At 41.3% G+C, this 25670-nt stretch overlaps 2 protein-coding genes across 3 annotated transcripts in view; one reads left to right on the top strand and one right to left on the bottom strand.

The window, feature by feature from the left end:
• The window catches only part of SIK3 (SIK family kinase 3), a 214000-nt gene that overhangs the window by 47013 nt on the left and 141317 nt on the right, over positions 1-25670 (bottom strand). For both annotated transcript variants that reach the window (XM_040976992.1, XM_040976993.1), the window contains exons 5-6: positions 5589-5713; positions 4944-5067 (exon numbers count right to left, since the gene is read on the bottom strand). In XM_040976992.1, coding sequence (XP_040832926.1) covers positions 4944-5067; positions 5589-5713 — 249 coding nt within the window. The remainder of the gene's footprint in view (positions 1-4943; positions 5068-5588; positions 5714-25670) is intronic.
• On the top strand, positions 3644-4437 carry LOC121154132 (nascent polypeptide-associated complex subunit alpha-like). The gene has a single exon (XM_040976994.1). It carries the CDS (start codon positions 3679-3681, stop codon positions 4324-4326), a length of 648 nt encoding a protein of 215 aa, XP_040832928.1. The 5' UTR covers positions 3644-3678; the 3' UTR covers positions 4327-4437.

Here is a 25670-nt window from a genome sequence, read left to right on the forward strand (position 1 = left end):
GTAGGTGAAACAACAAACTATGGAATATTTAAACAATGAAATATTATCCAGTCATGGCAAGAAAGGAAGGCATCTTTTATGCATATTACCAAGTGAAAAAAGCCAAAGCAACAAGGCTGCATATTTTATGTTTTCAACCAACTAGCATCCTGGAAAAGGCAAAACTTACAGAGACAGTAAAGGACCTGTGGTGGCCACGAGTGTGGAGGCAGGGAGGGGTGAAGAGGCAGAGCACAGACAACGTTCAGGACAGTGAAACTACTCTGCAGGATACTGCAATGCAAGACACGTGTTATTGCATATGTCAAACCCCATAGGATGTATAACACCAGGAATGAATCCTAATGAATCCTTGGAGTGATACCGATGTGCCAGTGTAGGTGTAAGCATCCTACCTAAGCCCATTTCTGATGGGGGATGTTGATACTGGGGAAAGATTGCTACAATGGAAATGGCAAAGTGTTCAGCGAAATTCTGTACCTTCTGTGAACCTAAAACTGCTCTAAAATATAAAGTCTAGCTTTTAAAAGAACAGAATGCTCAAGTGCTTAATACTGCTGGGTAGTTGTTGTGATAAAGATGAGGGATCCAAGCATCCCTGGTGATTCTGGCCAGAGGAATTCACTGGCCACCTCTGCTTCTATTTATAGTAAAATTGCAAAGATTTACATCTGTTTCCTTCCTCCACTTCTTTTCTGTTGTATCCACATGACTTAGGCTTTTGCTCCAGTCCCTCCACCAAAGCTCCTCTTTTCTAACTCCAACACTGTTCCTGAGGTCCTCTTAGGTGACAGCACAGCGGCAGCTCCCACCGCTCCACCACTCCTCATTCCCTCCTCCTTCGAGCAGTTTCACCACTGTTTTTCCAGAACAGCAAACTCTGGCTCACCTTCCTAACCATTCTTAAGATCCCTCTTCATCTTTTCAATCTCTAAATGTTGGTGTCTTCCAGAACTTAGTCCCTGGACCACTTTATTTCTTTAGAACCACTGCCTAAAAAGTGATCTCACCAAATAACTTTAAATATTATCTGTACACTGATGATTCCCATACGGATATCTCTACCCCCCCAATTATCTCCAAATTTCAACTAGATGTCTCATGGGCATCACAAACCTAACATAGCTAAAACATCTCTCCAAAATGTCAGTGTTCTTCATTCATCCACATCTCATCAGCCATAAATCCATCCTTCCAGCTGCTGAGGCCAAAAACACTAGAGTAATCCTTCATCAGGGATACCAACAGTAAATTCTGTCAGAGCCAGACTGCCTGGTTTCAAATTCTAGTTCAGCCAATTACTAGTTGTGTTACTTGAAAAAACTGCTTAACCTCTCTGGCTTCAGTTTTATCACCTATACAATGGAGATGACAACATTATGTATCTCCAGGGTTGAGACAATATCAATTAAATAAACTGATGTTTTTAGAGGCTTTGAGCAGTGTCCTGCCATACAGCATCTCCCACATCTGCCTAGTTCTCAGTGCTTTCACCAGTACATCCCAGTGGGAACCAGTCAGCAAGCTCAGCTGGCTGGTTATAAAAGCCTTCTACTGACTGATCTCCTTCCTTCAGCCCCTGTACCTTCAGAACACCGGCAAAACAGTAAGCACAATACTCTTGATTAAACAAAAACCACTGAGAAATTCTCTCAGCTTCTTTGTGTGTGTGAAAATTTTAATAAAACTTATGAAAAAAAAAGAGTAAAATTATGTCACCTTCTGCCCAAATCCTCCAATTGTTTATTTTTCATCCAAAGTAAGATCAAACGTCATTCTTTTAAAAGATTTATTATTTTACTTCTTTGGAAAGCTAAATTAGAGAGAGAGAGAATCTTGACCTGCTGGTTCACTCCCCAAATGGGCACAAGAGCCAGTCTGGGCCAGTCTGAAGCCAGAGTCAGGCACTTCACTGAATGTGGGTGCAGGGCAGTAAGGACTCGGATCATCCTCCACTACTATCCCAGGGGCATGAGCAGCAAGCCAGTGGGTCTGGAGCCAGCGCTCATTGGGGATGCAGCTATCACAGGCAGTGGGTAATCCATTGCGCCACAACACCAGCCTCATTATCTAAAGTGATTTTACACAGACTGCGGCTGAAATTTAAGTTCCCTCTTACCTCTCTGACCACACTTCTCTTATGCCCATGATTCCTTCCCCTGCACCCATGTGGGAGACCCGGAAGAAGTTCCTGGATCCTGGCTTTGGATTGGCGCAGTACCGGCCATTGCGCTCACTTGGGGAGTGAATCATCGGACGGAAGATCTTCCTCTCTGTCTCTCCTCCTTTCTGTATATCTGACTTTCCAATAAATAAATAAATCTTAAAAAAAGAAAAAACATAAGAACACTGGGCAATCAAGTCACTTTCCCCTGAATGTGTCTATACTTGTGGATCCTTTTGCTGGGACTCCACAGAATGCAAAGCTCACTCTTACCTTCCTTGTTCTTCCTTGCTGAAATGTCACCTTCTCAAGGAAGGGGCTCTGTACCCATTCCTTTCCAAATCACCTGCCAACCACTATCGTAAACTTTATTTTTTTTTTTTATTTTTTCACACAGCATTTATCATTATTCAATATACGAGTAAGTCACAAATTCTAAGAACACTGAAATCCAGTCCAAATTCTACCTATTCATTCTAAAATGCAATTGTTGTGGGCCTGACATGGTAGCCTAGTGGCTAAAGTCCTTGCCTTGAACACACTGGGATCCCATATGGGCTCTAGTACTAATTCCAGTGGCCCTCCTTCCCATTCAGCTCCCTGCTTGTGGCTTGGGAAAGCAGTCAAGGACTGCCCAAAGTCTTGAGAGCTTGCACTCATGTGGGAGTCCTGGAAGAAGATCCTGGCTCCTGGCTTCGGATTGGCTCAGCTCTAGCCATTACAGCTGCTTAGGGAGTGAATCATTGGACTTAAGATCTTCCTCTCTGTCTCTCCTCCTCTCTGTATATCTGACTTTCCAATAAAAATAAAATAAATTAAAAAAAAAAAAGTCATGCTTACACTTTGTAGAACCTAAGTTTTCCCTTAAAATGAAAAAGGAGCTGTGTTGTATGTGTGCCTTTCAGTAAGAGATTATATGTGCATATAAACAGTGATCAATATTACAAATTCCTGTTTTCTGCTATCTATTTTTTTCTTTCATATATATTTTTTTAATTTTGAATTTTATGGTACAATTATGTGGGGGTCTGAGATTCTCCCCCCCCCCAAATTCCCACCTCCTGGGTATGTGGTAGGGTTTTTTAACCCTACATTTTTTAACCTTACTGCTCTCTCACTTAAGAAATATTTTTGAGGGCCTGGCAGCGTGGCCTAGCGGCTAAAGTCCTTGCCTTGAACGTGCCAGGATCCCATATAGGCGCCGGTTCTAATCCTGGCAGCCCCACTTCCCATCCAGCTCCCTGCTTGTGGCCTGGGAAAGCAGTTGAGGATGGCCCAAAGCCTTGGGACCCTGCACCCATGTGGGAGACCTGGAAGAAGTTCCTGGATCCTGGCTTTGGATTGGCATAGTACCAGCCATTGCGCTCACTTGGGGAGTGGATCATCGGACGGAAGATCTTCCTCTCTGTCTCTCCTCCTCTCTGTATATCTGACTTTGTAATTAAAGAAATCTTTAAAAAATATATATTTTTGCTCTTTCTGCCGCCATCTTGGTTCCGCGTTCCCCTCACAAAATGCCCGGTGAAGCCACAGAAACGGTCCCTGCTACTGAGCAGGAGTTGCCACAGCCCCAGGCTGAGACAGGGTCTGGAACAGAATCGGACAGCGATGAGTCCGTGCCAGAGCTTGAGGAACAGGATTCCACACAGGCAATCACACAGCAGGCCCAGCTGGCTGCAGCAGCTGAAATCGATGAAGAACCTGTCAGTAAGGCTAAACAGAGTCGGAGTGAAAAGAAGGCACGGAAGGCCATGTCCAAGCTGGGCCTGCGGCAGGTTACAGGGGTCACCAGAGTTACTATCCGGAAATCTAAGAATATCCTCTTTGTCATCACAAAACCCGACGTCTACAAGAGCCCAGCCTCAGACACCTACATCGTTTTTGGGGAAGCCAAGATTGAAGACTTATCTCAGCAAGCACAACTAGCAGCAGCTGAGAAATTCAAAGTTCAAGGTGAAGCTGTCTCCAACATTCAGGAAAACACACAGACTCCAACTGTACAGGAGGAGAGTGAAGAGGAAGAGGTTGATGAAACAGGTGTGGAAGTTAAGGATATAGAGTTGGTCATGTCACAAGCAAATGTGTCCAGAGCAAAGGCAGTCCGAGCCCTGAAGATCAACAGCAATGATATTGTAAATGCTATTATGGAATTAACAATGTAACCGTCTGAAAAACAAGGACCTTTTTTTTTTTTTTTTTTTTGGTGTTTCAAAGAGTAATGCAGCTTGGTTTGAAATTTGTACTGTTTCTATCATTAATAAAGTTATGCCTTCTTGTTGGAAAAAAAATACATATATATATTTTTGAGTTTGGATGATAAACAGTATAGAAGTAAAAAATGAAGTAGTAACTTCCAATATAAAACCCATTTTATCCTTGGAACAACATCATAGCTGATTCAGAGTGAATGGAAATACTATTCTGGAAAGAAGACAGAGACAGGACAGCAATACAACAGAAGTACTCACCGCATTGCCACCTGACTCCTTACATACATTCTTTAATTTAATCCATATGGTAACAGCCTTCACAAACATTTAGCTAATTTATAGACAAGGAAACTCTACGGCTCAGATAGATGCGGGAATGTGCAGAGCCTAAATTCAAACCCAGGCGGGGCCAAAGTCTACGTCATCACTTTCAGGAGGTGCTAAGTCAGCAAACTGGTATTACGGCTGCTAATGCGCCGTTTATACTTCATTACTAAATTCCCGGGATATTTTTACATGTTTAACTTTCCACGAACCCAGTCCCAGCTGTGTACTGACAATCGCCCTACCTGTGGACATAAAAAATGGGATGCGGAACTTCCCACTCAGCACCCGGGCCCGCAGGTTCTGCAATGTGCTCCCATCAAACGGCAGGGCACCACACACCAGCACATAGAGGACAACTCCAAGGCTCTGTATCCCAAATAGAGAGTAAGAACAATTAATCACACCAGAAGAGGCCACTACGACAGACACATAAAGGTGATTCTTACACGTGGGGACAGAATAAATGGTTTCATTTTGTTTTTTGAGAAATAATATGTGGCACTGTCAAGGCCAATCACTTTTAGAATAGTTAACAAGGGTAACATACCAAATTAACTGGGGATAACATACCAAATTTCTTTCAGTACTCATCCTACATGGGAAAAGCAAATGGAAACAACAAAAAGAGTTTTTGGTCCTTGTCAAGCACACTCAGCCAGACTGGCCTTGGGGATTCTTGTGAAAATGCAAGAGGGGAGTTGGAAACCCATGGCTCAGCCTGTAAGGTAAGTGCTTAAAAAAGACTTTGTTTAAATTACTGGGAACTGGAAGAAGAGATGATCATGATCTCAATTCACAGGCAGCATCAGGTGCCTTCAAGGATGAGGGCAGTGTTATCAGCCAAGGATAACTAATGCTTTGGAACATCAGCGAAAGCAGTTACTTACCCAGATGTCCACTTTGGGTCCATCATATTCCTTTCCTTCAAAGAGTTCAGGTGCGGCATACGGGGGGCTGCCACACCAGGTCTTCAATAGCTGCCCAGGAGTGAAGAGATTACTGAAGCCAAAATCTAGAAAGGTAAATTGAAAACAATTCATTTTATCATCATGCCAATTCTGGTTTCCAGCTCCTAGAGCAAAGGATTCAAACCATAAAGTTTAAATTTCAAATTAAAAAAAAAAAAAAAGATTGTTTAGAAGTGGTTGACCTCTCACCTTGAAAAAATAATTAAAATGATACAGATGAATTGGTATGCAAAAGACGCCGGTTTCATTAACTGTAAACATGATTGGCTTATATCAGCAAAAATAGTATGATTCTCTTCTTAAACCACGGCTGACTAGGATGTGTGATATTTAAAGCTTTTAAGAACAAAAATGGGGCCCAGCATGACGGTCTAGTGGCTAAATCACTGCCTTGCACAGGCTTGGGAGCCCATAGGGGTGCCAGCTTGTGTCCCGGCTGTTCCACTTCCCAACCAGCTCCATGTTTGTGTCCTAGCAAAGCATTAGCGGACGGCCCAGTGCCTTGGGACTCTGCACCCCCAACCCCCAACCCCTGAAGACTCGGAAGAAGCTCCAGGCTCCTGGTTTCAGATTGGCTCAGCTCTGGATGTTGCGGCTACTCACGGAGTGAACCAGTGGATGTAGAATTTTTCTCTCTGTAAATCTGACTTTCCAACAAAAAATTAATCTTAAAAAAAAAATTAACTGAATGGTTGCTACTAAGACCACATCATAATCAGAAAGTACACCTAAGTATATTCAGGTAGATGTAGAATTTTCATATTATTTTTACTTTTTATATTTAAGACCACTCAAAAGTCAGACAAAGTGACAGTATTGTTAGGACAGCCGATTCAAAAAACTTTAATTAGGAATGATTGCATTTTAACTCCAACCTTTTACACTTAACTCCTTTTCCTTTTTCTCTTGTCTTATGTTTTGTTTTTTTATCTTCCTTCCACACCTCACATTCGAAGAGGAATTGGTAGGAGGGGGTGAGTCTTAAGGAAGAATATTAAGAAAATGAACAAGGATGGCAGGTCAAAGGATGGAGAGTAACTGACAGATAAATGCTGTTATTTATGAACCACACTCCCTACAACTACAGCATTCCAAAATGCTAAATCCTACCTACCCTTTGGAATCCTTTCCTCCTTTTTCTAGTTTTATTCTGCCTCTGACAATCCTGTCTCCTTTGCCATTTCTTTCCTTCCACCTTTTCCAGAAGGACTTTTTATGATTTTAACTACCCTCCTTGGTCTGTATCTTCTCAGGGCTCACTTGTTTGGAAATAATTAACCAAGTCTGTGTGTCTGGTCTTAGTACTGCCTGAAGTTTCTGGCATGAATGTTTAATACGTGCTTGGAAATACACACCTCGAACCTATTTTCCAAGCACAAATCTCCTTTTCCAGTGATGTTCCTTCCCATTCTCATCAACAGTATTACAATCTCTGTTACCAGGACCACTGCAGTTAACTTTCTTTTAATTCCTTTCTTCCTACCATTTCCCGTGTCAAGCTGATAAAACAAACTCTAACTGCTTGTACCCCTAGCAAGTGTGCCTTGAATCCATCTCCTTTCTTTTCCAATCCTACCATCTCAGCTCAATCTTTCTTACTGATGGGCTAGACCAATGCCATGATTACTCCCTATGCCTATTTCATTTCCCTCTAAGCCATCACAGCATAGTGAATGTTACACAATTCCGATCCTATTACCTCCTTGCTTAAAAACATTTGGCGGCTCCTTTCTGCTTACAGAATAATCTTAACCTCTTACACTGTTATTTAAGGTTCTTTACAACCCAGCTCCACCCAACCGTCCTAACTTATCCCGGCCATGATAGCATTACACCATTCATATCCTGTGTTTACATGCCTTTCTTTGTAATTTCCTCCCTGTGCCATGTCTTTTCCTTTCTTGTCCATTTTTAAAACATCACCCATTTTCAAGGCTCGGTCAAATATTACTTCCTGTATGAAGCCTTAACGAACAGAAAATACCTTGTCAACAGTTTCCTCCTCTGTGTCCATAGTGCGTTGTTTATAACTCTACATCCCAATGATCACTCTTCCTTATATTACACCTGCTGCATTATGTGTGTGTACTTCCAGTGAATGGAAGGAGCACAGTTTGATATAATCTTGGTTTCCACACAGTGTTTTTAATACATAGCAGTGACTTGCGAAAAGGTCATTACACTAAACTGCAATAAAATCACTAGGCCAGTCCTCATCACCTCTTGTCTACTAGAGCCTTCTCCTACTGGCAATGGCAGCTGGCCAGCTACTACTAGAGCCTCCGCCTCCCAACCATTCCGCCTAAGAATCTAAAATTAACTTACTGATCACAGAGAGCCTGGAGGTCAGGGCCACAATTAGAATCATTAGAGCTCCAAGAAACCAAGTACTCTCATTCATCAAATGAAACGAATGCTGCTTCTGTGAAGCCTTCCTGGATCTCCTGTAATAAATATCCCCTAATTTCTGCGCACTCTCCATTACTTCGTGTAATATATATGTGTATGTGGTGGCTCCGTTGCGCAATGGATAGCGTATTGGACTTCTAATATATGTGTGTATGTATATTATATGTATATATATACATAAAAGTATACATGTGTATATTTATTAAGTACCTACTGAATATATACATATATGTGACTATATGTGTATACATATACACACATGTATATATGCATATATGTAAATGGTAGTACAGTAGGCACTTAATAAATACTGGCTATGAATTAAACTGGATTTAAAACTCTATCAAGTGACCAACACTACCCAAAACACTATAATTTACCTCTAAGTCTGTATACACATGTAACACTGTTTTAGGGGTTTTTTCCTAAAAGTATAAGAATGGGCTGACAAAACTCTAAATAAATAAGACTCAGCAAAGCAGATGTCTTGGGGAACATGTGGAAAGATTTAATTATTTTTCATTAATCTGCAAAGACTTTCACTGAGTCATTTTCTATAACTGGACTTCCTCTTCTTCCACAAGGCAGATGGAAAATGCAGAGGATTCTGTTCTACCTGACAGATTTTGACACTGGTGTGTCTGAACAGCCAAGTCCAAAAGAATGAACTGTGGTGCTTCTTTGTGTCTTGAAGAAGAACATAGTAAGATAAGGAATGGTTAAAATTATCTTTTTTTTTTTTTTAAGATTTGAAAAGTCAGATATACAGAAAGGAGGAGAGACACAGAGGAAGATCTTCCCTTCGATCGTTCATTCCCCAAGTGCTCCAACAGCCAGAGCTGAACCAATCTGAAGCCAGGAGCCAGGAGCCTCTTCCAGATCTCCCATGTGGGTGCAACATCCCAAGGCTTTGGACTGTCCTTGACTGCTTTCCCAGGCCACAAGCATGGAGCTAGATGGGAAGTGGGGCCACCAGGATTAGAAACGCACCCATATGAGATTCTGGCACTTTCAAGGTGAGGACATTAGCTGCTAGGCTACTGTGTCGGGTTCCAAACCCTCTGATTTAAAATTTTCCCAACAGTACTTCAAAGTCTGCAGGCAACTGCTCATTTTGAACTCTGAATGCTATGCCTATGAGCAGTAACCTTTCCATTTTAGCAAGAAGGAGAAGGCACAAACTTAACAGCATGTGCCTGTTCACCCATCTACCTAAGAGGAAAGCTTCACAAAGAACACCAGAGCAAACTAGGTTCAGCAGCAGAGGCAGGCTGACTACTGTTAGGTTTTATATGAGAAATGAGCCTGTGTTAATCAACAATTTCACAGCTGGAGGTACACTCTGGGGAAGCAGCTGCTTCTACTGGGTATTGCAGTCAAATATCTGACTTCAAGAATTAGGCCCAATGGCCAAAATCAAAATCTCATAAATATTCCACAACAAATTGTCCTGGCTTACTCTTTTTTTATGTATTATTAAGATTTATTTTATTGTATTATAAAATCAGATATACAGAGAGAGGAGAGACAGAGAGGAAGATCTTCTGTCCAATGATTTACTCCCCAAGTGACTGCAATGGCCGGAGCTGAGCCATTCTGAAGCCAGGAACTTCTTCCGGGTCTCCCACAAGGGTGTAGGGTTCCAAGGTCCTGGGCCAGCCTTGACTGCTTTCTCAGGCTACAAGCAAGGAGCTGGATGGGAAGTGGGGCTGTTGGGATTAGAACTGGCAAACATATGGGATCCTGGCTTGTGCAAGGCAAGGACTGTAGACATTAGGTTAGTGTGCTGGGCCCCAGGCTTAGTTTTTAAAAAAGATTTATTTCCCTTTTCAAAAGGCAAAGTGACAGAGAGGAAGGAAGAGACGAGAAACAGATTCCATCTACTTGTTCCCTTCTTTGATGGGTATGACAGCCAGGGCTCGGTTAGGTGGAAGCCAGGAACCAGAAACTGTCTGGGTCTCCCTCCCACATGGGGGGCAAAGAGATGTGCCAAAGAGCCAGACTGGGAAGCAGAGCAGCACGGACTCAAACTGGTACTCTGACATGGAACGCTGGCGTCACAAGCATCAGTTGAACTGGCACACTGGCACACAAGCGCGCCAGCTGAACTCACTGTGCCACAATACCAGTTCCCCAATTGTTTCTACACTGAGCTTAACATGATCTGGGTCAGGCTCAGTTTCCATATACATATTATGAACTGAAAGTTTCACTGAAAGTGTATTACTGCTGTTTTGCCTTCCCTACTAGTGGCTCTTTAACAGTATTTCACATTTTCAATACTGCTCTACAATCTTGTAAGATAAAATTCTGGTCAGGTCACTGTCCATTTAGCTTAAAAAATTTACATCCCTGCAGAGAAACCCAAATTACTAACAATCTCTTTCAATCAAACTTCAGAGACTGGATAACTGGGATGGGGGAATATCTCCTCTTTATTCTTTTAGTTGTTTGAATTTTGCTACACATTGTAAGAGAAGTGGAAGGAAAACCTAGAATGAATAGAAACACAAAATACTCTATTTGGGGCTTGTTGGAAGTTTTGGGAGGCACTAGGGCAATGCTGGGATATGTGGTAGTAAGGGCAGGGTGCATGGGGAACAGGCAGATATGGAATAGCATACTAAGATTTTGGTTAATTTAAGTTACCTACATGTAAATACAAAAGAAAAATGACCCAACTTGGGAGAGATAATCTCATAACAAAAATTAGTATAATTTACCCCTCAGAATGTTTATATGTTTTAAAAACTGGCTAAAATAGCCATTGCAGCAGTAAGTTAGGCCAATACTCGGGACACCTGCATTCCACACAGGAGGGCCTCACTGTGCTTTGGACTCAGCTTCCTGCTGGTGCATTCTGGGTAACAGCAGATAACAGCTCAAGTGCTTGAGACCCTGCCACCCAACTGGGAGAACTGCATCAAGTCCTGGGCTCTTCGTGTCAGGTTGGACCAACTAAGCTCTTGCAGGGATTTGCAAAGTACAATGGCAAATGGACAATCTTCCTCTTTTACTCTGCCTTTCAAGCAGGTGAAAATAAACATTACAAAAAAGTAATAAAAAGTGCCTAAGTCGCAGGAATGAACCACAAACATATTCCAGATCCACACTAAACCATTTAAAATGAATCATCTGAGAAAAAGCACTTGTTTTCCAAGCTTGAGGACAATCAATAAATAAGAAACTTAGATTATCAGTTGAGCGGCTCCTGCAGGAGGGAGCTGGTATCCTAAGACGATCAAGGATCACACTGCCCTTGACTCATCTCTCCCACTGCAATAGTTTTCCATTAGTTCAACAACTTAAATTATGAGAGATACAATTTAAAAAGTAGTTTTAAAGGACTTTCTTTCAAGTGCTACAGTCTAGCACCTTGTATTTATTAGCTGATTGAGACAAGCATTATTTTTACTTTACGTCTGGCAAGGCACAGTTCAAAGTTTATAAGGTTTCTAAAAATCAGTACGAATTATGTGCCAAGGCTGTGGTGTAGTGGATAAAGTTGCAGCCACTTGTGATATCAGCATCCCATATGGGTATGGGTCCTTGTTGTGGCTGCTCCACTTCTGATCCAACTCGCTAATGTCCAGGGAAAGCAGTGGAAGATGACCAAGAGACTGGGTCCCTGACACCCATGGGAGACCCAGAAAAGGCTCCTGGCTCCTTGTTTCTGGCCCAGTCCTGGCTATTACAGCTACCTGGGAGTGAACCAGTGTATGGAAAATCTTTCTCTTTCAAATAAAATAAATAAACTCTTTTAAAAAATCAGCAAGAATTAAATACAATCTATAATGCTAACCTTGGTGTCCTCGAAGTTTATGTCCGCATTGCATATTCAGCTTATTTATGTTTATGCTTAAATTTCAATAAACAGACGTCTCATAATTATTTCTACTATAGCTTTCAAATTGTTTGGGTTACAAAAATCTACTTAATCTTTCATTTTGCTATTAACAGTCAATCATTTGCTCTGCTTACATAGTTTCAAAAGGTATACAAAACTTGAAACTTGAGGACTTGAGAACTTTCATTTTATTTGAAAGGCAGAGTCATAGAGAGAGCTCTCTCAACCACTGGCACACTTCCCAAATACCCGCAACGCTGGAACTAGGCCGGGTCAAAGCCAGGAACCCGAAACGGAATCCAGGTCTCCTGTGCGGGTGGCAGGGACCCAACTATTTGACACATCACCTGCTGCCTTCCAGGGTGTGCTTTAGCAGGAAGCTCCAATTGGAAGCTGGATTGGGTTCAAATCTAAGTACTCCAATAAGAAATGTTGCTATCACAAGCAGCATATCCCCCTTTAAGTCAAATACCAACTCCTACACTTCTTTAAAACTTATGTGTAGGGTAGGCATTTGGCCTAGTGGAGCGGAGAGCAGAGTGCATGGGCTTGAGCTATTATAGCTCCACACTAATACCTCCTACAAGCTAATATAGACCTCGGGAGGCAGCAGGTAATGATGGCTCAAGGAACTGGATTCCTATCACCCATGAGGGAGAACTGATCAGATGTTCCTGGTTCCAGCTTGGCCTGGCCTACTTCTGGTCCCTGTGAGCATTCAATAGATGAGAGCCCTCTTATCCAGCTCTGCCTCTTAAAGGGGAAAAAAAATAAGGAAGCAAAAAACTCATAAAACTCGAAACAGCAAAATGCTATGAGCTTATTTAAGAATACAGGTTTTAAATGGTGACTGAGACAAAAACAGAAAGAGTAAAAATTATAACCACAAGATAACCGTTATATATGTGTCAAAATGACACAGAAACTAGGGAGAAAGACACTTTATTTGCAAGCTGCTGTTTCGAATGCCTACAGAAGCTGAACCTGGGCACAGTAGAAACCAGAAGACAGAAAATCACCCTGGCCTCTCACAAGGGTGGCAAGAACACTAGCACTTGGGCCTTCCTAAGCATCTAAGCCAGAAGCCGGATCAGAAGCCGAGGAGCTGGTACGTATCTGGTACTCTGATACCGGATTGTGCATGAATAAAATGATGGCTTAATCCACTAATCCATAACACCTGCCTCACAATTAAAGCTTAAATACAGACTTTAAAACATTATCCTGCAGAATAAGACCTACAATACTGAGAAGTCATGATTTTTAAATAATTTTCAGGTATTAACACTAACACAAATACTTTGTATCTTTTACTCTTTGTTTATTATCAATGGCAAAGTTTTACTACCTACAGATTTAACATCTACATGATGAACATCCTGGGACAGGTATTTAGTATTTTTAAAGGGCCAACACAATGGCTCAACTGGGTAATGCTCCCCTTGCAAGTGCCAGCATCCCATATAAGCACAGGCTCATGTCTCAGCTGCTCTACTTCCCATCCAGCTCCCTGTTTGTGGCCTGGAAAGGCAGTAAAGGACGGCCCAAAGCTTTGGAACCCTGCACCTGTGTGGGAGACCTAGAAGAAGTTCCTGGCTCCTAGGTTCAAATCGGCTGGCTCAGCTCCCAAATGGTTGTGATCATTTGAGAAATGAACCAGCAGATGGAACATTTTTCTCTCTGGCTCTCCTCTCTGCAAATCTTCAAATTTCAACAAAAATAAATCTTAAAAAAAAAAAAACACCTAAAACCTAACCATGTTTTAAAAGCATATTTTAGTAGCTGTGTTCATGTCCTGGCTCCAGCCTCACTCCAGCTTTCTGCCAGGGCACACTCTGAGTGGCAGCAGGTGAGGATGCTTCAAGTAGCTGAGTCCTTGCCACTCAGGTGGGAGACCTGATTTAAGTTCTGGCTCTTAGTCTAACCCTAGCTATTGTGGACACTGGGGAAGTGAGCCGGTGGATGGAAGATCTCTTCCTCTGCCTTTCGAATAAACAAAAATAAATGAATAAAAATTAAATGACAAGTATTCTAAAGAGTTACAGGGCGGGGGTGGAAGGAGAAACCACACAAGAAACTAGTTACAAGGATACTCAAACCCACACAGCAGAAGCCAAATGGGTGGAGCTGTTCTCTTCATGTGGCCTATGGTCATTTATTTCTCCATTTATAAGTGGCTCTTAACATAATTTGCTAAGTCTCTTTTCCAGTCCCCAACACCCTGGTTGGTTAGCATTTGTCTGTAAGCTAAAATGGCAACTTAAATCCCTTTCTCTAATCCAGAGCAGCACACTTTAATTTGAACCATATGTCTGTTTCCTAGGACAGTTGAAATGCTAGAGCTTATTACTGATTTTAAAACTTGAAAATTTTTGTTTTAGGCAAGCCCAAAAGTTTGGAGCTCTATAAGGTAGTAATATTGTATTCCTAAACATGACTATACCAGCAACCGAACAGAAGAAGAGGCCAAGGAGAGAGAAGAATGAATGAGCAGCACTGATGTAAGAGTTGGGACAACTGCTACCAAGGAATTCTCTTATTCGGTCCACCACTTCAGAGAAATATCCCTGACTTCATTTTGGCTGACCAAAGAATGATCCAAAGCAGATGTAAACAGACTAGGCACAAGCCTTGGCCAGCTCCAGCATTCTCAGTGTCCATTAGACTGCAACTGGCAGCCAACCACGCCAAGGGGATCTATGGTTTCTTTTCCTTGCGAAGTCAACAGCTTGGAAGCCGGGAGCTGAGAGCAAAAGTCAAGTGGCAAGGTAGGATTCTGAAATGAACCCCTCAGCAGAAAACACAAGCTCTTCCATTTTCCCAAATCAGAAAGCTTCTGAGGATTCACAATCCCAATGCTGCAAACTGCAATCAGAGAAGATTCAGAACAGATATAATTTTGACTCCAATTATTTCACAATGGACTTTTACAAAAGGAGTTGGGGGGAAGCTGTTAGATGTTCTAGCTAGAACCAAAGAGCAACATTACTATAAAGACAGTACACAAATAGCATTCAGACTGCAACATCAACTGTTACAATGGAACATGACACAGATAAGGAACTAATTCTACCTTTCTTAGCCAATATTCTAGCAACCATGTGACTCAAAGGCTTTATCTGAAATTGAATAACAGTCAACTGTGTGGATCTCAGAATTTTGGCAGACAGGAGAGATGAATTTCAAACTTCTCAGGAGTGACAGTATTAGTTCAGTCTTTAAAAAAAAAAAAAAAAAAAACAGGTTTTGGGAAGTCCTGAGTATTTAGCAATCTCTCCAACCCCTGGCTGAACTTTCTGCCTAGGACTTAAAAAACAAGTAATGCCAAAACTTACTGACTCACAGCCTACGCATACATACACAAAGAAAAATTCCTTTATGAAGAAAAATAAGTCTAGCAATATGCTTCTTTGCGGACAGGGAAGAGACAGATTCGTACCTGCATTAGAATGACACTTCCACTGAGTGTCACATTATTTTACACTTATTTGTTTGTTTTACATTTATTTATCTTAACGGAAGAGTAAGAGAAAGAGAAAAAAGTTGATGAAGAGATATGTTCCATCTGCTAGTTCATTCCCCAAATTGCTAAAATGACAGAGACCGGGTTAGGCAGAAGTCAGAAGGAATTCCATGGGGATATCCCATGTGAGGGGCAGAGGCCCAAGTGTTAGAGCCATCTTCTGCTTTCCAGGGCAAAATAACAAGACACTAAATGGGAAGTTAAGCAGGGAAACAAACTGGCATTCCAACCGGAGATGCCAACATCACAGGCAGCAGCTCAAACAGCTGAGCCACCCATGTCAGCCCCTCATTGAAATTCTTGAAAATAAGCACTGCTTTTTTAAAAAAGATTTTATTTTTACTTGAAAGGCAGAGAAAAGAACAGCAGACAGAGGTCTTTCATCTGATGGTTCACTACCCAAATGGCCACAACAGACAAAACTAGGCTCATCTGAAGCTAAGAAAATGGTGCTTCTTTCTGGTTTCTCAAGTGGGTGCAGGGCCCCAAGGATTGGGACCTCCTCTGCCTTTCCAGGCCATTAGCAGGGAGTCAGATCAGAAGTGCAGCAGGCATGACATGAACTGGCATCTATATGGAATGCTGGCACTGCAGGTGTAGGCTTAGCCTACAAGCCCACAGCGCCAGCCCCAATTGAAGACTAACATAGTCAGGATTCTAAACTGTATCAATTAGGACCACAACAACAAAAAACTGTCAACCATTTAATTAGGTAAAGCGTTTGTGGTTTTATTTATTTATTTATTTTAACATTTAGTTATCTATTTTCAGTCAGAACTGCAGAGATGAGGAGAGAAAAGAGATCTCTCATCTACTGGTTCACTCCCAGATAGCTGCAATGGCCAGCATTGGGCCAGCCTGAGGCCATGAACCAGGAGCTTCTTCCAAGTCTCCACCATGGGTCACAGGGGCCCAACACTTAGGTGATTCTCCTCTGCCTTTCTCAGGCCATCAGCAGGGAGCTGGTTTAGAAGTGGGGCAAGCCCAACTCAACAGCTGTTAGTGGCTAAATCCTTGCTTTCCAGGGGCCAGGATCCTCTATCGGCGCTAGTTTGTATCCTGCCTGCTCTACTTCCCGTCTGCCTCCCTGCTTGTGGCATGAAAAAGCAGTAGAGGATGGCCCAAGGCCTTGGGACTCTGCAGCCACGTAGGAGACTCAGAAGAAGCTTCCTGGCTCCTGGCTTGGGATCAGCTCAGCTCTGGCCATTACGGCCACTTGAGGAGTAAACCAGTGGGTGGAAGATCTTTCTCTCTGTATCTCCTTCTCTCTATATATCTAGCTTTCAAAAAAAAATCTTAAAAAAAAAAAAAAAAGAAGTGGGGCATCCAGGACTATAATCGGTGCCCTTTTGGGACAGCAGCAACACAGGTAGCTTTACTAACTACACCACAATGCTGGCCCCGATAGGTATGTTTTTAATACTGACTGGTAAACGTCCCAAACAAAATTTTACTGTGTTTTTTATAGACTGCAATGAATAAAAATTCCCTTAAGTTCTCAAAAGACTCAGAGATACTAATTAGAAATACAGTATATTGGCAAAATAGCAGTATTTTCCAAATTAAAAATACGTATGGTCTAATAAGAAAAAGCCTACTTTTTGGAGAAAGGCCAGTGTAAACTATTATTTAAGGACCTCTATGTTACTTATACCTAGAATTAAAAGTAGTTATGAAAATGTTTCCTTAAATCAAGACTAAAGAATGCACACAATTAAAATGGGAGCAGGCAGGCCTGGCACGGTAGCCTAGTGGCTACAGACCTCATCTTGCATATGCTTGGATCCCATATTGGTGCCAGTGTTTATCCCAGCTCCCTGCTTGTGGCCTTTGAAAGCAGACAAGGACAGCCCAAAGCCTTGAGATACTGCACTCATGTGGATGACCTGGAAGAAGCTCCTGGCTCCTGGTTTCAGATAGGTGCAGCTCTGGCCACTGCAGCCACTTAGGGAGTGAATCAGCAGATGGAAGCTCTTCCTCTCTGCCTCTCTGAATATCTTTCCGATAAAAATAAATAAATCTTAAAAAGGGAAGGGGGGGGGAGCATACACCCAAAAAGCAAATCATCTCTAAACTAATCAGAAAATGTAACATGAGTAGGAGCTCCTTAAATTTCCAATGGATCCCAAGGTGTGTCAGTACAAGGTGAACAAGACAGACACGGTTCCATCCCTCAAGGGTGTACTGATGCAAGTGGAAGAGAAACATATGAAACAATTGCACATTTAACTATATAACTAAAATCATTCTATAGATTTTAAGGCAAGTTCGGGGCAACTGGCATATAACATAAAGATTCTATCAGGAGTTCAGACAATTTTTCAGTATGAGAAAGAAAACCGAAGTTACACTTGCAGTGGAATATAGTGAGAGCTTTAACTGCATTTCCCACTTTTTAGTATTTCCACTTATGTGACTCATGAATTCCTTTCAGTGGAATGAATCAGGGGGTGGGTGCCTGGCACTGTGTTAAGCTGCCTCTTGGGATATGCTGGCATCCCATTATCAGAGTGTCCTGTTCAACTCCCAGTGACTTTGCTTCTGATTCAGCTATTATTGCCTAGCCTGGGAGGCAACGATGAGAGCTGAAGTACTTGGTGGTCCCCACCACTCACCTGGCACACCCAGATAGTGTTGTGGGCTCCTGGTTTGGGCCTGATCCAGCTCTGGCTATCATGGGCATTTGGGGGAGTGAACAAGCAATTAGAAGAGCTCTCACTCTGCCCCTCTTCCCTTTAAATTCAAATTTTAAAAACCAATGGAGATTCTGAAAAACTTAATAAAGAAATTTTTTAAATAATTGTCATTTTCCATGATTTATGATAAAGTGACTTAGGGTTTACAAAAAAAAAAAAAAGGTTTTTTTCTAACATTAGTATGTTATTTTAGGACTGATTTCAAAAGCCTTTGTGAATTTCATGGCAGACTCATATTTTCCCATTTTACACGTGATTCACAATTTTTAATTACATGGTATTAAGAAAAGCATTAATTTCAAGTTTATACATCCTGTATATATTGGAAAAAGCCACTGGCTCCTTTAGTTCCAATCCAGCTCCCTGCTAATGGCTGGGATAAAGCATTGGAATACGGCCCAAGTGTTTGAACCTCTGCACCCATGTGGGAAACTAGGATGGGGTCCTTGACTCTTGGTTTTGGTCTGGCCCAACCCTAACTTTTATAGCCATTTGGGCAGTAATTTCAGCAGACTGAAGATCTCTCTTTATCTCTCTCTCTCTCTCCTCATTCCATTACCCCCTGCAACTCTGCCTTTTAAATAAATTAAATATTTTTTAAAAAGCATAGCTTGAGCAAAGAAATCCAAAGATCATACATCTGACTGTTTTCTTAAAGAAAACTATGCCTTCTACTATAGCAAATTAATTTTGTTTCAGTTTGGCATTAACATTTTTTTTGGCATTAACATTTAAAAACATTATAGTCACTCTCTTAAGATTATATTCACGATTCATAAAAATGAGAACCAGAGGGCCCGGCGTGGTGGCACAGTGGTTAAGGTCCTCGCCTTGCACACCCGGGATCCCATATGGGCGCCGGTTCTATCCCGGCAGCCCCGCTTCCCTTCCAGCTCCCTGCCTGTGGCCCGGGAAAGCAGTCGAGGACGGCCCAAAGCTTTGGGACCCTGCACCCACGTGGGAGACCCGGAAGAGGCTCCTGGCTTCGGATCGGCATAGCATCGACCATTGCGCTCACTTGGGGAGTGAATCATTGGACAGATCTTCCTCCCTGTCTCTCCTCTCTGTATATCCGCCTTTCCAATAAAAAAATAATAAAAATAAATCTTTTAAAAAAAATGAGAACCAGATTGTGAACTAGTGGAGATTCAAACAATATTTGCTACTTACTGAGAACCTACTGAAGTAATAAGCCTCATTCCTTTTGACAACCCTTTAATTTTTAAGTTTCTAGTCACAACACAAGGAAGATTTTTTCAGAGACAAAGTGAAGAAAAACACTCGGTAATTTGTCTGTCCCTCCCCAACAGCAATTTTCCAATGAGCAGCTTAAGAAAAAAGAACATAGGGAATCAAAGTCTTAGGAAAAACATTTTCACACTTTCTATACCTACTAATAAAATTCAAACAACACTCTAAATGGACAAAACAGTCTTCTTTTATAAGCATCTTAAATCAGAAAAGACAGGTAAGAGTAACTAATTTCCATCAATTATCCCTTGCTTGCCTGAGATTTTTTTTAAAACTGTCATTTTTGGGTCCAGTGCGGTAGCCCAATGGCAAAAGTCCACACCTTGCACACATCGCAATCCCATATGACCAACAGTTCTAATTCTGGCCACCTCGATTCCCATCTAGCTCCCTGCTTGTGGCCTGGGAAAGCAGTCGAAGACAGCCCTATAACAGCCTTGCACCCACGTGGGAGACCTGGGAGAAGCTTCTGACTTCAGATGAGCTCAGCTCCAGACACTGTGGCCACTTGGGAAGTGAATCAACGGAACTGAGATTTTCCTCCCTGTCCCTTCTCCTCTGTATATCTGACTTTCTAATAAAAGTAAATAAATCTTTTAAAAAAAAAAACTTGCCATTTTCTGCAGCTTAAGTAAAAAGTTGAGAAATTCCTTTTCCTTTGTTCCAGATATTATTTAACTTGAGATATAATTTTTACCTTATTTGTCAATTATTCTCATTGTTTCTATTTTAATTGAGAAGAGTGTACATATTTATGGTCACAATGTGATACTCCAATGCACATCTACATTGTAAGACAACAAAATCAAGCTAATTATCATTACATCACCTTATATACTGGTCAACCCACATTTTATTAAGCTGTATCCAAAGTGGTCCTGAGACAAAGAGCAGTCTGAATGTTTGTGACTTGATGGCGGGTGGAAAGCTCATGCATCCACTCCTCTTCACGCAATTCAGTTCAGCTGCCTTCTTCCCACAGGTGCGGGAGGCAGGTTCCCAGGGGTCCTTTCCCATGGCTGCATGTCTATTGCCTAAAGCCTCAAAGCAAAGTTTCCATTTCCACTCTGCCCTCTGCTTCTCTCTTTCCTCTTTCCCTCTTTTTAAAGGTATTTATTTACTTGGGAGGCAGAGAGAAGGAAGGGAGAGACAGGGGTGGGCGAGGGAGAGAGTAAGAGAGAGAGAAATACTCCCTTCCATCTGTTGATTCCCTAACTGCCACTGAGCCAAAACTGGTATCTGGGAATTCAGTCCAGGGTGGCAGGAACCCAACTATCTGAGCCATCATCACTGCCTCCCAGGGTCTGCATCAGCAGGGAGTTGGAGCTAGAAGCCAGAAGCCAGAGGTATCAAAGTCAGGAAGCCCTTCCTGTGACAAAAGCATCTTAACCACTAGGACAAATGCTCACCCCTTTCCTTCCTTTTCTGCTGTTAATCCCATCTTTTGCAAACTATCTACAAAATAACTGATTTTGCAATTCATTTCTACTGATGTGGAAAACTTTAAGGTTGGGGGAAAGTAACAGAGAAGTCTATGGATGCAAATCAGAAGTTTGTGGAACAGCAGTCTATGGTTAGGGAAGAAACACTCCTTATTCTCAGCTTCTCAAACTGGCATATGTTGACATAACTTCAGGCATAATGCTTCGGTGTGCCAAGAGTTATGTGAAATTACTGGCTAAACAGAGTGCATCTTCCTGGAACATTGACCTTTATAAAAACAATCTTAATATTAAAACAAATATAGACATAACACTGAGTAGAACACAAATGTGTCTTAAAGCATGTGATTAAAAAAGTATTAAAAGTGGGCCATTTTGGACTATGTAATGAATCAAACCCCCAATGTGCCCCACCCACCCTGCATGAATGCATTCCCCTCTGCTGCTAGGGAAGCCACAGTGGGAAAATCTGAGAGGCAAAGATTCTGTATTGACAGCAAAGATACTGTGCTGGAACCCCAGCATATTAGAACTCCAGCATTTTTTCATATAAAAATCAATCAGCTATATCCTTGAAAAGGCTTTTGAATAAAGCTACATTAATTTTTCATTTGTAAAGCTCCCATTTTAGGAAAAAGATTTGAAGAGATGATTTTTCAAATTTTATTTCCTCAAAGGTCAAAATACATGAAGTTTTGTTTAGTGGTTTCTAGTTGGGGATCATGTGACACTTCAGAGTAAGAACACAGAGTGAGCCATTAAAATTCCTAGACTCCGAGATGACCTGAATGCAAGAGAACCACAGCAGCCTCTTACTATTTGTCAGCCAGGAAGGCATGCTGAATAATCATCCAAATAAGTAGTTTAAGGATCATTAAATAAAAGTTGTGTTAATCAGTTTTGGGTCTGGCATGGTGGCCTAGTGGCTAAATCATTGCCTTGCATGTGCCAGGACCCCATATGGGTGTTGGTTGGTGTCCTCCTGGGTGCTCCATTTATCATTCAGTTCCCTGCCTGTGGCCTGGGAAAGCAGTCAAGGATGGCCCAAAACCTTAGGGTCCACACCCATGAGGGACTTCTAGAACAAGCTTCTGACTTCAGATTGGCTTCTGGCTTCAGATTGGCTCAGCTCTGGCTGTTGTGGCTACTTGGGGAGTGAACTGGTAGATGAAAGATCTTTCTCTCTGGCTCTCCTTCTCTGTAAATCTGACTTTCCAATCAAAATAAATATTAAAACAATTTTAGTGAATTTTGCATAACTACTTTCCTGCAACCAGTCATGAATATTCTCAACTACCATATTGTAGGAGGAGTCTCAGAAATAAAGGTTTCCAACATTCCTTCTTTTTTTTTTTTTTGCCTTACATGATAGTATCTTAACATATTTATAATGAGTATAACAGGTCAATGGCTTAGGAAAACGTTTTGATTATTTACTTTAACAAAAATGAAATAGCCTAGTTCTCACTGCATTAAGGTCAAAATTTTCCATAGTACCTTAAATCTATGCACTCCAAAACTCTTTCCAAAATGTTGGCTTTTCTGTAGTTGCACTTCAGATCTTTACTGTCCATGCACTGCCAACTAAAACAATAACACAGGAGTGGAAACTATCTCATGGAGACCATTCTGGGAGTCGACATTTAAAGAGAAAAGTTTCCAACTTCCTTAGGTTAAAAAAAGTTTCCACAATTTTTAAAACATTCTCATAACTTCTCAGTATTTGAAAGAACTTTTCTTTCAGGGAGTAAGCCAGCTACATGCTTTTTCCTTGGGCAATCTTTTTAAATGCAGAAAGGTCTGTGCTTAATCTTTGGGGATAAGAACTAAAATTATTTCTTAACAGCAACACATCAACCACTTAAAAATAAGACAGTATAACTTAATATAGCTCATCAATAAGAAGATCTGATTTCTCTAGTTTTAAATGCTCTGAAAGCTTCCTTCTGCGGGCCCAGAGGGCTAACTGGTTATCTGGTCTTAAAACTTCTCTTGCATTTGTCACCAGTTTCTTCCTTCCCACGTCTAGGTCTTCCTGTTATGTTCATGTTCCTTTTCCTTCCTATCTGTCCTGAATCTGATTTATTAATCCATGTATTAGAGTCTTCCCTCCAGTCAATTTCATCTTTTTTTCCCTCCCCAAATATATCACATGTCTTCCACTGCCACTCATGCTTCCCCAGTCTGGCTTCCCATTGGAACCAAAATAAAATCTCAAAGTCTCACCAAGTACAACTAGTCCTTGCCCTCCAGCTCACTCCAACGCCTTCCATTTCCCCTCTGGTCGGTTATCTCTGGTCATACTGATCCTTCTCCTATCTCTCAGCTATACAAGAGTCTTTATGTGCTAGAACCTTATCTATCATACCTCTGCCTTGCTCTTCTTCCTGTCTGTGAAGGTCGACTCTCCTGGTTAAAAGCAGTATCCCAACCACAAGTTATTCTATCACATCTCTTGATTTAATTTTTTCATAGTGCTTATTATGAAAGTTTATTTGTCTGCTATCCATTTTCCCTCCTCCTCCCCCATCAGAATGTTAGCACCGAGGAACTATTTTATTGGTTGTGATATTCATAATACTAGATCAGTGTCCAGTGTCTGCACACATAGCAGGTGTTTTATATCAATATTTGCTGACTGCAATTCTCCCTTGCATACTTAGTGATTCTATTTTAAGACTCACCTCAAAAGTTATATTCTCAATAGGATACTAATATTTTCATCAGCACTGCCTAAAGTTCCAGCTAATAAAGTTATACAGTATCTACTACAGAACAAGTATGTGCTAGTCAGTGTAAAAACCACCAGGATAGAATGCAGACTACAAAATTTACAATCTAATAGAATTGTACAGAATAAAATGATTTCTCCATCCTCTGAACTCCAATGGCAGTCAAAATGTGCAATAACATGATGATGAATGATGATGTACCTTGTAATATCTTTCCTATTACATGAAACTGACTCGGTAGCTCTGCAGCAGGCTGCCTGTCTGCGGAGGGAGCCATGCCATGCCTCCCTAGTCCTGCATCTGCCCCTAAATGGGGCAAAATGGAAGGCATAAAAGTGAAAGTTAGAAGCTAAGAATTCTGTTGTTTTCTGGCTTTGGGATTCTCTACATGAAAAAAGTCCACTTAGGTACTCTTGAAAAGATTGAAAACTGGGGCTGGCACCATTGCTTAACAGGGCACTTGTGGCACCAGCATCACAAACAGGTGTCAGTTTGTGCCCTGGCTGCTCCACTTCAGATCCTGTTCCTTGCTTATTGCCTGAGAGAGCAGCAGAGGATGGCTCATGTTCTTGGGCCCCTGCCTTCGGGTCGGCTCAGCTTTGGTCAGTGCTGCCAACTGGGGAATGAACCAGTGGATGTGAAACATTGTTTTCAGTCTTTCCTTCTCTCTGTAACACTGCCTTCAAATTAAAATTAAATCTTAAGACAAAACAAACAAAAAAGTTGGAAATTTACATGTTCCAAAGATAGAAGAAAGGATTTAATCATTTCCTGATAAGTCGTATCTATATGCCAATTATGATGGAATTAAGTGATCCCTAGTAAAAAAAATGCTTGGTGAATTTAAACACACACACACCTCCAAACTTTAGGATAATGACCTTAAATATCTAGCCACAGTATATGTGTGCACACACAGAGAGCCAAGGGTGAAAACCAGCTCCTCCAGGAGCCTGAAATTACCTACCAGAACGAAGAGACCCTTGGTGTGATTATCTGGACTTCTTCTAAATATTACCCAAGGAAAGAACTGAAAAATTTCCTTACTCAGATATTTCTTAAGTGTCTCCCATTTCAATTCTCAGTGCTCTGTTTTCACTCTTGATTTCTCAGTGCAAAAACTAAGGGACAGAAACACTTTCTTAACTGAACCCCAATGGTCTCGAATTTAAAAATCCAGAATCAAGGAAACATTATAAAATGTTGCATCTTGGATCAGTGGAAGTAGAAGAAAACTCTGGAATACAAACAGTGCCTTCTTTTAACTCACTACTCTGATAACCCAAAGATTCCTTACAATACCATTGGTGGTAGGCTAAATACTGGACCCCCAAATAGATTTGTGCCCTCATCTTCTCACATTGGTGAATGAACTGCCTTTTATAAGTAAAGGAAACTTCAGCAGAGATGGTTAAATAAAAAAGTTTGACAATGACACTATGTTGGAGGATCTGAGAGATTCCAGCTTTCGAGTCTAAGAGTTCTAAGAAGAAAACAGGGCTGAAGGGTAGATATGACACTTGAAACAAGGAGTTGAGGGATGTGAGCAAATGGCCTCTTCCAGGTGAAAGTGCTAAGGAAACGGACCTTCCCCTCAGAACCTTTAGAAAGAACCAGTCCTACTAACATCTTGATTTTAGCCTTGTAACATTTATTTCAGATATCCAACCTCTAGAATTCCAAGTGAAAATTTTGCGTTGCTTTATGCCTCTACTTTTCTGGCAACTTGTTCCAGCAATAAGAAATACACATATTTTATTACATTCTTCAGAATTATGAAGTTTAGTAAGTATTATTACTATCAATTTAATTGCAGTAGCAATAAATAATTATAAATGAAGTTTAAAAATTGGTAGATCTTTCCATGCCACCCACCTCTGTGGAAACTACCAACATGCAGGCAGATTTGGAGAAAATAAAACAGTTGTAAGGGTAAAGGAAAAATACTATTATATGTAAAACAAAGAAAGCTTTTAATTCTTGTCTTCTATGGAGTAAGCTAATGGTACATTCAAGCGTTTACAAACTGTGTGAAAGTTCTGAACAGTGATGAGCCCAACTGAGATAAAAAGCTAGGTGATGTTCCAAGGATGTAAAAAGT

Source organism: Ochotona curzoniae, unplaced genomic scaffold (genome assembly GCF_017591425.1).
Source record: "Ochotona curzoniae isolate NIBS_2020 unplaced genomic scaffold, NIBS_Ocur_1.0 contig_2723, whole genome shotgun sequence".
NCBI lineage: Eukaryota > Metazoa > Chordata > Mammalia > Lagomorpha > Ochotonidae > Ochotona > Ochotona curzoniae.

Excerpts from the sequence above, each read along its gene's own strand:
- LOC121154132 (XM_040976994.1), top strand. The coding sequence starts at position 3,679 with ATGCCCGGTGAAGCCACAGAAACGGTCCCTGCTACTGAGCAGGAGTTG.